The sequence below is a fragment of the Gadus morhua genome, chromosome 2 (genome assembly GCF_902167405.1).
Source record: "Gadus morhua chromosome 2, gadMor3.0, whole genome shotgun sequence".
In the NCBI taxonomy this organism is placed as follows: domain Eukaryota; kingdom Metazoa; phylum Chordata; class Actinopteri; order Gadiformes; family Gadidae; genus Gadus; species Gadus morhua.
The window spans coordinates 20,800,095-20,815,094 of NC_044049.1; the positions used below are offsets into that span (position 1 = coordinate 20,800,095).

General features: G+C 49.0%; 1 protein-coding gene across 1 annotated transcript in view; it reads left to right on the plus strand.

Moving 5' to 3' along the window:
• The window catches only part of ntn1b (netrin 1b), a 41,272-nt gene that overhangs the window by 21,106 nt on the left and 5,166 nt on the right, over positions 1–15,000 (plus strand). Inside the window, exons 3-6 of the mRNA XM_030339495.1 lie at positions 5,905–6,093; positions 9,857–10,006; positions 12,137–12,190; positions 14,652–14,726. Of these exons, the coding sequence (XP_030195355.1) occupies positions 5,905–6,093; positions 9,857–10,006; positions 12,137–12,190; positions 14,652–14,726 (468 nt within the window). The remainder of the gene's footprint in view (positions 1–5,904; positions 6,094–9,856; positions 10,007–12,136; positions 12,191–14,651; positions 14,727–15,000) is intronic.

Sequence of the window (15,000 nt, forward strand, 5' to 3'; positions counted from 1 at the left end):
CATACTATCCGTACTTACTATACTTAGTTTGAGTGCTTAGGGTGTTCAAGTTAAGATCGGGGCGAATATAAGTTTACTGAAAAGACCCGGATGAAAACGTTCAAACCGTGGATTGTGGATCGATGTACACTTTTCGTACTCAATGGCAACCATCTTAGCTACGTAGCTGAAGAGGCGGAGCCAGGCTGAGCCACATGCCTGCTTTAATAGACATTTTTTTGTTTTTATAGCTTTTTGTAGCAGCTAGCCGTAAAGAGTTCACCATTCAAAGCTGGATGTTTATGCGGGGGAGGAGCCAAGGCGGCAGTCGAGATCGTAATTCCGGTTAGTGCACCACAGAGCATTCGATTTGGAACGATACTGACATCTGAAAATCAGCGCACTTAGTGAAAGCGGATAGTGTACTATGTTTAAGTGTACTCATGGAAATATGGATATCAGAACACAGCACACGTTTGGTCAGAGGTGGAGGCCTAGGCAGGGGTTGGTGTGGGATTGGAGATGGTGGTGGAGATGATGGTGATGGTAATAGTGGTGGTGCTGGAGGTGATGGTAATGGAAATGTTGGAGATGTTTGTCGAGATGATGGGGATGGTAGTGGGAATGGGTGGTGAGGGTGGTAATGGTAGTAGTGGAATTGAGATGATGGTGTTGGTTGAGGTGGTGGGAATGGGTGGTGATGGTAATGGTGGTGCTGACAGTCGTCTTCTAAGACGATTTCCCTTCACAGCATCAATCTTTTGGATTGCTTGATGGATTTGGAGTTAAATGCGGTAATGGAGCGACAGGCAGTCCAGAACGCTTTTGTTAGTGATTAGCCAGCGTGCCGTGGTTAAAGACCGAGCGCGCCAGCAGGACTCTGGAGTAACGAGTTGTATATTTGAAGTACTGAGCAGACATTCATGTCTGGGCCTGGATTTCTCTCAAACATATTCCCAAAGATATCTCTCCATTTAAATCCATCACACTACACAGAGGATCCATGTGTTTCAGTGCTCTCAGAGCCGACTGCTGGACGGGTTTAAACACACCTGGTCTGAATGATGAATGCATGAATAAATATGAATTTATTTAGTGGCTTGCGGACATCACATCACTCTGAATACCGTGCCTATAATTAGACTGGCCAAGTACAGGACGGTGCAGCGACTGGAGGGTGTTCAACCCCCAACCCAGAGGAACCGGGTTCGATCCCGACGTCTACCACGCTACTGAGCCTAGAGGTTTCCTGCTTCTGAAGGAAGTGGGTCTGAACCCAACGCTCGTCTCTTTTGATAAAAGCTCAATCTTACATTTACATTAAGGGCATTGAGCAGATGCTCTTTTCCAAAGCGACCCCAATAAGTCGTACCCAGGCCACGAGGCCAGGCATTTAGCTTTTATCCAAAGTGACAATAAGTACATTTGTCAGAAGAAAGTGAAACAACAATATATCGCTGTCGGTAAATTAAGGATGTTCATAGAATCAAGGGCCAAGCAATAACATCACTAGGTTAAAGGAGACATATTATGATGTTTTCCAACAGGTAAACATAGTATATGAGTTCCAGAAAACATGTTTTTGAAGCTGTTTGATGGAAATAGCTTTTAGGAAAATAAATCTTGCCTACCGCTAATCCCCTCTGTTTCAGTCTCTTCAGAATGCGCTGTTTCTGGTGTCTAGCTTTAATGCAAATGAGCTGCTGCCCATTGACCAATGAGCTGTCACACTGAACCACAGAATGGAGGAGAAATTATTGTTGCCGTTTGCGGAGTTCTGGAGCTTTATATCTATATAATATAATATAATATAATAATAATAATATAATATAATATAATATATAGGTATTTATTTAAGATTACGTTCCTACGTAGGAGGGGGCGCCGAAACTGACTCGCTTGTTTTGTAACTGTAGGCGGGGTACTTTCAGAAATGCATATCTCACTCAAAAAATCATCTAAGGAATTTTTTCAAAGTTTGTATGCGTGTGGGAGCACCAGAGACCCAAAACAACACCCCAAATCCCGGGAAAAGTGTTGTTTTCCTAAAATGTTCCCTTTAACCCATTCCCTGTATGCAACAAAGTTAGCTAGGATAAGATGATAATATTAACACAAACAGACGTTTCCCCAGAGTGTTTCTGAGCGTTTCGAGTCTCTCTCTACTGACACATGATGTCCAAGTACACAATATTAAAGTAAGATGGCTGGCCAGGGCAGCGATGTGATTGGTTCATTGTGGACGAAGTCGTTGATAGATGGAGTGCCAGTTTGTCTGCGTGTGTTTCTATGTGTGTGTGCTAGTGTGTCAAGTCTCACACAACAAACAACAATAACGTTTTTTTGTCCATACACTATATTAAGTGAAGCATTTGTGCAAAGTAACACATGAATGCTTAAGGTATGCCTCGTTGACATTTTGGGAAATCTCCAGCTCATCTTCGTCACCTTCGTCGTTGTCGTAATTGTGTCAGGAAACTCTGACAGGCTTTGATCTTCCAAGCGTGCGCTTGTTTTATCTACCGTCACGTGTCGGAGCGTCTGAGCTCCAGCACTGTTGGCTTTGGCTCTCTCTCTCTCTATCTCTCGCTATCTCTCTCTCGCTCTCTCTCTCTCTCTCTCTCTTTCTCTCTCTATCTCTCACTGGCGATACGGGCCACTATCATCACTGTCTCTCGGCCAGTGAGCGAGTGATTGATCCTGGGTGGGCCAGTACCTTCCGTCCACCAATGAAACGCTACATTCTTCTTTATGCACATCACACACACCCACACACACACACACTCACACACAAACACACACACAAGCACACACAAACACACACAGACACACACACACACAAACACACACTCACACTCACAGAGCATTGGAAGTCTGCATTCACACACATATGCCGACACACAAATACTCTCCCAGACACAAACGCAGCCCACACACAGACACTCTCCAGCATGTGTGTGTGTGTGTGTGTGTGTGTGTGTGTGTGTGTGTGTGTGTGTGTGTGTGTGTGTGTGTGTGTGTGTGTGTGTGTGTGTGTGTGTGTGTGTGTGTGTGTGTGTGTGTGTGTGTGTGTGTGTGTGTGAGTGTGTGTGTGTGTGTGTGTGTGTGTGTGTGTGGGTGTCAGCCGCTGACAGCAACAGCGTGTCTCCACGCTGATCCTCGCGCAGATGGTAGACAGACTCCCAGACTGATCCCTCCGCCCGGAGTACGTAGAGCCCCCCAGTCCCCCCAGCCTCCCACCCCCCAGTCCCCCTGTCCTCCCACTCTCCCAGTCCTTCCAGTCTCCCAGTCTCCCAGTCCCCGGTCCTCCAGTCCTCCCATTACCTCCAGTCCTCCCAGTCCTCCCAGTCCCCAAGCCCCCCAGTCCTCCCAGTCTACCCAGTCCACTAGTCCCCCAGTCCTCCAATTCCCTCCAGTCCTCCCATTCCCTCCAGTCCTCCCAGGCCTCCCAGCCCCCCAGTCCTCCCAGTCCCCCAAGTCCTCCTAGTCCTCTCAGTCCCCTAGTCCTCCCAGTCCTCCCAGTCCCCCAGTCCTCCCAGTTCCCCAGTCCTCCCAGTTCCCCAGTCCTCCCAGTCCCCCCAGCCCAAACATAAAACCCAGTCCCCAGACCGATGTGAGCGCGTGCCGGACGCCAGCCCCTCCCCCAGGGGCAGAACCAATGCTGCGTGGGGCTGGTTTAGGGGCGTCCGTGGGTCTGACAGAGAGGTATTAGGGGTGGGGCAAGTGTAAGTGACAGGTGACAGGGATATGACCCAGAGTTCAACAGGAGGACCGGAGGAGAGAGGCTGAGATAAGATCTATTGGTCACTTCAACTCACAAACACACACACACAGTAACACACACCTACAGGACATACATTGAAGCACACACAAACACACACACACACATACCCACACTCACGCACACACACACACACACACACACACACACACACACACACACACACACACACACACACACACACACACACACTACCTTTTGTAGAGATAACGGTAAAGATAAGTGGAGTCATAGAGTGAAGAGGAAAGGGAGGTGTGTTTCTGTGTCTGTGTGTGTGTCTGTGTGTGTGTGTGTGTGTGGGGGGGGGGGTAAAAGATAAACCAATGACAGCTGCACAACATATTTGTGTGTCTTTGATTGTACAAGTATGTGTGTGAAAGTGGGTGTGTGTATGTATGAGTCAGGGTGGATAGTTGACACAGAGACGGGTCATTAAGGAGCAGGTAGGGTTTAGACAGTGAACACAGAGACAGTTCATTAAGGAGCAGGTAAGGGTTAGACAGTGACCACAGAAACAGGTCATTAAGGAGCAGGTCGGGGTAAGACAGTGAATACAGAGACAGGTCATTAAGGAACAGGTAAGGGATGGACAGTGAACACAGAGACAGGTCATTAAGGAGCAGGTAGGGGTTAGACAGTACAGAGACAGGTCATTAAGGAGCAGGTAGGGGTTAGACAGTACAGAGACAGGTCATTAAAGAGCAGGTAGGATTTAGACTGTGAACAGAGAAAGGTCATTGAGGAGCAGGTCGGGGTTAGACAGTGACTACAGAGACAGGTCATTAAGGAGCAGGTAGGGGTTAGACAGTAACTACAGAGACAGGTCATTAAGGAGCAAGTAGGGATTAGAGCATCTTGCTCTGGGACATTGGGGTTTGAAACAATAACATTTGGATTGGAATCCAACACCAGAGCCACTAGACTGTACAGATCAGACTTGTTTGCGGTGTTATTGAAAAATGTGTATGTTGCATAATAATGCCAGTTAAGTGTGTTCACAGTTTTTTAATGGTTTGTATTTGTGTTTAGTTCTGGGTTTTATCACGTGGTTGTTTGTGAATAGGTTTTTAAGTGAGGTGTAATCTTGATCTATGATAGAAATACAACTGAATTTTAATCACAGGAATCACAAACAGCTCGGGTGAAATTCATGAGCAGGTGGCAGTGTGTGTGTTTGTGTGTGTGTGTTCGTCTGTGTGTGAGAGTGTGTGGATGTGCTTCTGTGTGTGTGTGTGTGGATGTGCTTCTGTGTGTGTGTGTGTGTGTGTGTGTGTGTGTGTGTGTGTGTGTGTGTGTGTGTGTGTGTGTGTGTGTGTGTGTGTGTGTGTGTGTGTGTGTGTGTGTGTGTGTGTGTGTTTCTGCAGATCCTGCCAGCTGTATTTCTAAATACCTAGGGACCAGGTGATGGCTCTGCTCAAGCTGTTAATCTACTCCATAATTGCATTCATTAACATATATATAGCACATGGATTGATTGGATTTTTTAGGCCATACAGTTGTATATTTACTTAAAACATTAGTATTTCAAAGTCTAATGTAATGTGTGTCTCTCTCTCTCTCCTTATCTCTCTCTCTATCTCTGCCTCTCTCTCCCTCTCCTTGTCCCCCCCTCTCTCTCTCTCTCTCTCTCTCTCTCTCTGCCTCCCCCCTCTCTCCCTTCTCCCTTTCCCCCTCTCTCTCTCTCTCTCTCTCTCTCTCTCCCTCTCTCTCTCTCTCTCTCCCGCTCTCTCTCCCTCTCCTTCTCCCACACTATCTGTCTCTCTATCTCTCTCTCTCTCTCTCTCTCTCTCTCTCTCTCTCTCTCTCTCTCTCTCTCTCTCTCTCTCTCTCTCCCTCTCTCTCTCTCTCTCTCTCTCTCTCTCCCGCTCTCTCTCCCTCTCCTTCTCCCACACTATCTGTCTCTCTATCTCTCTCTCTCTCTCTCTCTCTCTCTCTCTCTATCTCTCCCTCTCTCTCCCCCTCCTTCTCCCGCAAACTCTCTCTCTCCCTCTCTCTCTCTCTCTCTCTCTCTCTCTCTCTCTCTCTCTCTCTCTCTCTCTCTCTCTCTCTCTCTCTCTCTCTCTCTCTCTCTCGCTCTCTCTCTCTCTCTTTCTCTCCCTCTCTCTCTCTCCCCCTCTCTCTCTCTCCCCCCCTCTCTCTCGCAGCCTGTCACTGTAACCTCCACGCGCGACGCTGTCGGTTCAACATGGAGCTGTACAAGCTGTCCGGTCGCCGCAGTGGGGGTGTTTGCCTGAACTGCCGCCACAACACAGCGGGCCGCCACTGCCACTACTGCAAGGAGGGCTACTACCGCGACATGACCAAGGCCATCTCGCACCGCCGCGCCTGCAAAGGTACCGCCACGCCACCACACGCTTGCTACATGCTACGCTCACTACATACCACGCCGCCACACGCTATGCTAACTACATGCTACGCCGCCACATGCTACGCTCGCTTGTTTGTGTGTGTTTGTGTAATGTGTGTTTGTAAGTAAGTGCGAGTATGTAGTTACAGTTTTTCTCAGTCGCTTTGGTACATTTCTCATATCAGAATTGAAATTTGCAAAACAGTAAGTGCATTTCTCAAAACAATTCGTACAAATAGCAAAACACCATGGATTTCATGTAAAAGCAAGTCTCTTGCTCAAAATCCTTAGTTTGTTTCTCAAAAGTAAATATCTGTGTCAATGAACATGTCAGTGCCATCAAAATGACAAGTCCTTGTGTTATTGTGTACGGATAAGACAGTCAAATTGCTTAGTCATGTTGTCAATATAACAGTGTAATCAGGAGGGATGTTCTGATGTAAACCATGGCTAAAGCTTTGAAGACAATTATTGTAAATTGTAAGTTACACCTTAGTGTACGTGGGAGATTGATTGCAAGAGACTGGACAAGATTCACATTTACGCTTTGACTATTTGTACTGTAATTTGTTGACAGACCATGTCATTCTTAGAATTGTGAACATAGGAAAATCTCCTTAGGGTAAACTGTACATGCATTGCTGTAGGAATTACAGTGCAGTCATCCTACACCTCCTGACGTTACTGTCTGTTGGGCCACAAATTCTCAGATAATGTAACATTGTGTTGTGCTCCAGCTATATATATACTTGCCAGTTCATGGTTCAGGAGATGCACCTTTGAGCTATTCCAGTAAACTGGTTGATCGTTGGTTGATCTAACACTTCCCACATTTCCCTTCATAGAGAAAGTCAAGATTCACCTGGTAGCAATTTACCTATTCAGGACAGATTTAGAAAAAAAGTCTAATGGAAATGTATAGAAATATGCTTGACATATTATGACAACTTGCTCAACCATATTGCATGTAAAGACTTATGCAATAAACTAATGCCTAAATGTTGTGGGGGTGAGACTATTCAATAGAGACCCATTACAATACATTTTGATCAACATGACATAAGCAATTGATAATGTAGGAAAGAGCAGAGAATTGTACATAATCATTTGCATGAATGTACCAAAGCATTTGCAACTTGTTCAAAGAAATCAGAAACTGCTTTTTTGATGTGCACAAACGATTGAACAGGTAGTTTTGAGAATTTCAATTCTGATCCGAGAAATAACCAAAGCGACTGAGATAAACTGTAATGTGTGTGTGTGAGCATTTAGTGAGTGTGTGAGTGTGTTTGTGTTACCATCGCTGGCAGTGTGTCCTGATCCGGCTCCAGGCCCCTGATTCCAACACAACCCTCAGTGAGTGACGTTGTGCAGGATCCCATACTGTGGTCTCCCAACACATCCTCTGCTGTGTCCCCATTGCCCCCCCCCCACCCTTGCCTCCAACACCCCCTCTCTGGTGGGGGGTGCCCAGTGGTTTATTCCCTGGCTTAACAACGTCGCCCCTCATCAAGCCCAGTGTAAACACAGCCCTCTTAGAGCGTCGCCACGGTGACACCTTACCTCTCGGCTTACACCCTGGTGATTTGTTCGCTCTCTCGTCCGCTCGTTTGCTCGCTGCATTAATCTGTACCCCAGGCGGAGCCCAGCCCACCCTCCTCCTCCACCCCCCCTCCATTGGGCCTGGAGATCACTCAGCGGAGACAGGGGCGAGGAGAGGGGGGCTTACAGGGACTGGGGGGACTGGGAGCCCTGGGGGCAGGAGACAGGTACTGGACCCTCCTCCTCCGTCAGGAGAGGAGGGGCTGGCGGAGAAGGAGGCTCGGTTAACGTGCGGCTGACTCACGCTCTCTTTGAAGCGGCTCCGCCCGTTAATGGGAAACATTACGGAGCCGCTCAGAACACTTTGTTATTAATCCAGGAACCCGGAGACCGAGAGCACTCACACACTCAGAGAGAACACACACACACACACACATTCACACATAGAGAGCACTCACATACTCGCACAAAGACACAAAAACATAGAGAACACACACTCACACACACATAGAGAACACTCACACACCAATAGAGAACACTCATACACACATAGAGCACACTCACACGAACACACACACACATAGAGCACACTCACACACACACACACACACACACACACACACACACACACACACACACACACACACACACACACACACACACACACACCCAAACACACACACTAACATCCCAAACACACATGCAGCACACCTAGATGCACACATGCACACCTATGAACACATGAACACATGAACCCATGATGAGACAGGCCTTATGCGCTCCACTCACTGATCCTCTGCTGCTCTGAGAGCCAACGGTCCCCCAGAACCAGAGACCAAGAACCAGGGATCCAGAACCAGAGACCCAGAACCAGAGATCGAGAACCAGAGATCCAGAACCAGAGATCCAGAACCAGAGATCCAGAACCAGAGACCCAGAACCTTAGAGCCAGAACCAGAGACCCAGAACCAGAACCAGAGGCCCAGAACCAGAGATCAGAGATCCAGAACCAGAGACCCAGAACCAGACCCAGAACCAGAGAGCCAGAACCAGAACCAGAGACGCAGAACTAGAGACCCAGAACCAGACAACCAGAAACAGAGACCCAGAACCAGAGACCCAGAACCAGAGACCAGTGATCCAGAACCAGAGACTCAGAACCAGAAACCCAGAACCAGACCCAGAGACCCAGAACCAGAGACCAAGAACCAGAACCAGAGACCCAGAACCAGGACCAGTGACCCAGAACCAGAGACCCAGAGCTAGAGAACCTGTACCAGAGAACCAGAACCAGAGATCCAGAACCAGAGAACCAGAACCAGAGACCCGGGTGAATAGTCTGAGGTCTGGAGCAGGTCCCCCCCCCCCCCCCCCCCCTTTCCCCCCTCCTCCCCTCCTCGCTGCCTCCATCCCTGTTTATTTACTCCTGCCCCGGCAGCAGCCCGGTGTGGCTTCAAACTCCGAGCTCTGCAGAGCTCTGTTGCAGCTGTGCTACCATGTCTTCTGTTTGTTGAGCCTCAACGCTTTTATCCAAACAAACTCCCAGAGTCAAGTCCAATCAATTCAACCTTATTAGTTCAGCCCCTAATCACAGTCCCAGTCTCACAGGGCTTCACAGGCCGTATAGTCATGACTCCCCCTCGCTGCGGTCCCCGAGGGCCAGAGGAAAGCCCCTTCATTAGTGAGGAAGAGATCAGAGGTGTAACGCAGAGTGGGGGATCCCTCTTACAGTTCTGGTAAGGGATCAATGGGGCCGTCATTGATGTACATAGTGGCATTAAAGCCTTATATTTTGAATGATAGAAAAGGAGTATTGTGCTTCAGGTGGGATGGGGATCACAGCAACACACTCAAACATGGACTGAAGCAGAGAGTCACCAACACGATGACCCCAGAGGTCCTTGAGGAGCAGGTGGGAGTCAGGGAGCATCAAGAGATAGACTGAGGTCATCGGGGATCGAACTTGCTGACCTTCAGCTGAAAGAGAAACTCTTGCCCCTACATTGTTCTGCCCCAGAAAGTGTGAGTGCGTGTGTGCGTGTCTGTGTGTGTATGTCCCTGTATGTCTGTGTGTGTGTTTAATGAGGCTGTGAAAACATGTTGAAGGCGGTGACTCTTAAATGAAACTGTCCATGATAATAGTGACACAACGATAGTGATGACAATGATGATGGTGATGACAGTGATGGTGTCTTTTGTCCCCCCAGCGTGTGACTGCCACCCGGTGGGGGCTGCGGGTAAGACGTGTAACCAGACAACGGGTCAGTGCCCATGCAAGGACGGGGTGACGGGCATCACCTGCAACCGCTGCGCCAAGGGCTACCAGCAGAGCCGCTCGCCCATTGCCCCCTGCATCAGTAAGCCCCGCTCTGTCCCACGCCGTCGGGCACTCTGACAAGCTCATGGGGAGGGATCAGGGGACTACAGTCTGGGTCCCTCAGAATCAGTCTAACCTGAAGGCCTTGACATAGAAGGGAGGGAACTAAGAACAGTATGGCTGGTTTGGGACCCGACTGAAGCTCCGTACCGACCATCGATGGCCACAGGGTGCAGTGTGGACTCTGACGTGGAGGCATGTGGTTCAGGAAGGAGAGCAGGTTGGCTGGTCACCAGAAGTTTGCTAGTTCGATCCCCGGCTCCTTCTAGCGAGTGTTGAGGTGACCCTGAGCAACCCAGCTCCTGACGAGCTGGCTGTCACCTTGCTTGGTTGACTCCGGTGTCGGTGTGTGAATGTGTGCATGAATGGGTGAATGTTTGGCAATATTGTCAAGTGCTTTGAGCGGTCACTGGTTAGAAAAGCACTGTATAAATACAGTCCGTTAACCGTTAAGATATCTTCATCATTTCTCCCCCAGACCTTGACGCTACTGCAGGGGTAGGTCAACAGAACCACGGATGTGTTCCTGTCTGAACTCGTCTCCGTCCATATCGGCAGCTCGAGAACCTCTGCCGAGACGCCATTTTCCATTTCGTTTTTTAGGCTTATTTTAGATCAGAGGGAGAGAATAAAACGATAATGTATAACAGTGCTGTGTGTCGTTGGGTTTGGAAAACCTTAGAAACGGGATCGGTTTTGTGAGTTATTTTATTGGCCGAACTCATTTCCTGTGTTTTCCTTCACATCTGGTCGATTTATTCTGGACGGTTGTTGTGTGCTGTTAACTCTCGCTAAGATAAACACAGCACAGCAGCACGGCCTATCACAAGACCCTGTTCACGGTCTCCACCGTTAAGGGTCTGTCGACCAATAAAAACAAAACAATGCTAGCTGATGTGTTTATTGGCTGTATCAGCGGCCTGCAGGTTCTCCAGCTCCTCAATCACAAATCCAAGCCACGCAAGAGGGGTTAGCTCGCTAGCTAACGGTCGCTAAAGCTATCAGCATCAAACAGCAAGCTGGCCGGCCTAGATAAGAGAGCAGACAATGAAGTCTGGACACAGAGGCGGCGTTTACCACTGTCCAGTAGAGTGCTGCCATTAATCAGGGTGAAGGAGGCTGATAGAGGGGAGGTCTGAGGGGGTCCAGGAGGCGACGGAGATAGGCCTCCATCACCTAGGAGCCCACTGTAACCCTGGGAATCTGGTGGAACCTGGTTTACCCGTTGGTACCAGGTTGAACCGGGTGAAACCAGGGTTCTTTCACTCCGCCCGGAGAGAGGAGCTCAGCTCATGTAAACGTTGGAGGGAAACTGCGGTTCTTAAGTTCAAGTCGAGCCTGAGTTTTTTCTCTCGCGTTCTCTTCTTCTCGTTGTTCTCGATAATGTGTGTGAGTATTTAACGGCACGTTGTTAACCGTATTGAACTGCGTTAACGAGGCCAGTGGCAGGAGTGATGCCCACCACTCGCACGCTCCCGGCCCTCAGAGCGGTGAGGAGAACCTCCGCCTGCATCGCACGCTGCAGTCCTGATTGATACCAGAACGTCTGAACTCAGAGAACACCACACAGCGTTGGGTTCAATGAGGACCGCTGAGGAGCCGAGCCAGGGAATAGACCAGGGCGTGTTTATGGGCTAGGATTGGGTTTTTCCTTTTTGTTTCATCCACTCTGATTTTGTCCATATAGATTAACATTCAGGGCATTTAGCAGAGGCTTTTATCCAAAGCCACTTACAATAAATACATCTGTCAGAAGAAAGAGAAATAACAATATATCTCTGTTGGTACAGTAAGGATGTTCATAGAACCAAGGGCCAAGCACCAACCATCAATAGGTTAACCCATTCCCCGTATACAACAGAGATAGCCTGGATTGTCCCATAATCTCATATTTTAATTTCATTGCATTTTTTATTTGTATTTATTGATTCTTGTCAATGTGCCCCTGCCTCTATTGATCAATTGCTTTACAATTACCAATCATATTTATTAATAAGTGCATTGATTAAAGCAAGCTTTGTGAACTTTGTTTCTGCAGGTTAGGGGTTTACCTCTTGAGTCTCTGACCTCATTGTAAGTGAACATCTTCTTGTTTGTGTCCTCTCCTCAGAGATCCCTGTAGCCTCTCCGACGGTATCCTACAGCAGTCCAGACGAGCCTTCAGGTGAGCACATGTTTCCTCACCACTGGCGCTCCTTCCAGACCTGCTGCTTGGAGTCTATTCTATAGAGCTTAAATATAGGTTAACTAAACTAGGCTTAACTAGAAGAAAAGATAAACTAAGCTGAGCTATAATGATCTGAATTAACTCGACTAAACTAAACTAAACAAACCCCATACCAAACTCAAGCCAAGGTATTTACTAAAATAAACCCAAATCAACACATTTCACAAGAAAACTAAATTTGTAGTCTTTACAGGTTAGAGCTAACGTGAGACTCCAGGTCTAAGTCCTGGTCCATAGACCCCCTCCCCGACTCTCTGGCCTGTCAACCATCCCCTCTCCCCCTCACTGCCGCCCAGACACAGACCCCCCAGGGTCGCTTCTAACAGCATTACACGCCTCGTTAGAGCCGGCTTGTTCTCTAATCAGAGCCGTCTGTGGGGAGAGGACACCATTTACAGCCTCGTGAGGGCTCCTATTAGACTATGGAAAATCTGCCTGTTTGATCTGGTTATGAGGTTTATAAAGACAAAGAAAATCCGCCCCCTTGATATAAAAAGGCCTCATATGCTTGTTATGTTATCCCAACACCACAACTATTAACTGTTTGATTTAGTAGACGCTTTTACCCAAATGACCTACAGTGAGATGGGTTCTCCTTGATGTGATTGAGGAGCAGGTAGGGAAGGAGGGAGGTGAGGAGGTAGGGAAGGAGGAAGGGGAGGAGGTAGGGGAGGAGGTAGGGGTGAAGGGAGGGGAGGAGGGAGGGGAGGAGGGCATCTTTTTTATGTAGGCCCACGGGCAGACTGTGGACATCGGGATTTTCACCCACACAATGACACTCACAAACTCACACACACACACAGACATACACACACACACACACACACGCATACAGAGCTCCAACAGGAAGTAGACAGAGAGCTTGGACCCAGTAATGACCATCACACCATGGCCCAGTTTCTTTTGGGGTTCAGCTCCCCTCCCCGCAGCACAGCGCCCTCTTTGGTTGACCGAGGAACTGCGCGGTCGGCCGCCAGCAGCCTGTTCTGATTCCTGTCACAAATCTCCCAGTGGCGACACACAACCCTCAGAACCAGCAGCATTGGCCCCGCGGGCCCCTGGCCCTGGTGAAGAGGCCCTCACAAAGAGGCTGTTTGTCCCTCAGCGGGGCCCCGGCCCTACTGGGGCCCTGGCTGTGATAGCGGCGATGGGCTAATGGGTAACGCTAGCTTTCAAAGAGCTCTATGGTGGGTGGGTGGTGGTGGGGGGCCCCTGGGCCCCTAGTGGAGGGGGGGGGGGGGTTAGTAGGGGCCCCGCCCTCGCCGGTGTATCTCCATGGAAAGCGGGCGTGGTTGGCGGTACGGCCACGCCCCTCTCGTTTACTTTAGGACCTTGTGTCTCTCCCCCGAACGCTCCTCGTTTCCGTAGAAACGTGTTTCCTCCGTGCGAGCACCCACCAACACCTCAAACACCGGGGGGGTGGGGGGGGGGAGTGGAGGGGCGTTTTTTACTTGTTCCATCGTTGCCCCGGCAACTTCATTCACACGGAGGCTGAAAGGGAAGAAAGGGGGAGACGGGACAGAGGGCGCGGGGAAATAATGAAGTTTGTCCATATTCAGACCGACTGAAAAGGCCCCCCCCCCCCGCTCTCTCAGCCGCCTCCCCCCATCCTCCCCTCTCCCACTGCCCCCCCCCCCCCCTCTCGGTTTTTCCTCTAAAGGACCTCAAGGCCCATTACACTGAGCCCTGGAAATTAACTAAGTACTTTTACTCTTCTCCTTTAGCTCCTGTGTTGTGGCCTCTTCTATATTATCATAAAATCTGACATCAAGTCTACTGAATGTATTATATGTATCTGTGGAGAAACCTTCTCATTTATACAAAAAAAAGCTTAAAAGCTTTTCAAGAGTAGCTCCACTCGCTGGTGGGTTAACCCCGCAGGCAGGAGAGGAGGCCTTCAGCAACCCCAGGTTAGATTCCAGCCCACGGCCCTATGCTCCTTATCGCCACCCCTACTATCCGTGGAGAACGTCTCTGGGAGTCAGCTGTGCATCTGGAGAAAGGGAACATTAGGACTCATTTTAATGCTGTTGGTCACACACACTTTAACACACAACTTAACACACACACCCTCAAAACACACCTTCACACATGATTACGGGCACACACATACACACAGATCTTCAAAATATCGAGAAGACCATAAAAATTGGTTAAAATTGTAATCTCGTTATATAACTGTCTCTGTCTCTCTCTGTCTGTCGGTCTCTCTGTCTCTCTCTCTCTTTCTGTCTCTCGGTCTGTCTGTCTTTCTGCCTATCTGTCTGTCTGTCTGTCTCTCTCTCCGCCTGTCTGTCGGTCTCTGTCTGTCTGTCTGTCGGTTGGTCTGTTTGTTTCTCTCTCCGCCTGTCTGTCTGTCTTGTTGGTCTCTCTGTCTGTCTGTCTCTCTCTCCCCCAGACTGTGATTCTTACTGCAAGACCTCCAAGGGGAAGCTGAAGATCACGATGAAGAAGTACTGCAAGAAAGACTTTGGTGAGTTCATCTCTCTGCTACCTGAACCCTGCCACAGGGGTCAGAGGTCAGCCTGAACCCCTGCAACCCCCTGATGGACAGCGCAGTAACCCATGGTAACCATCCGTCTGCCTCTGTGGAGAGGGATATGGAACAGATTATGACATGGGAAAGGAAATGATTGACCAATCGGAGCAGCTCGTGAGACACAGACGTCTTTTCCTCTGAAGTTTATCAAAGCTCTTCCTGCCGCTCGCACACTTTAGGGGACCGTGATTGGTCAATATCCTCTCCC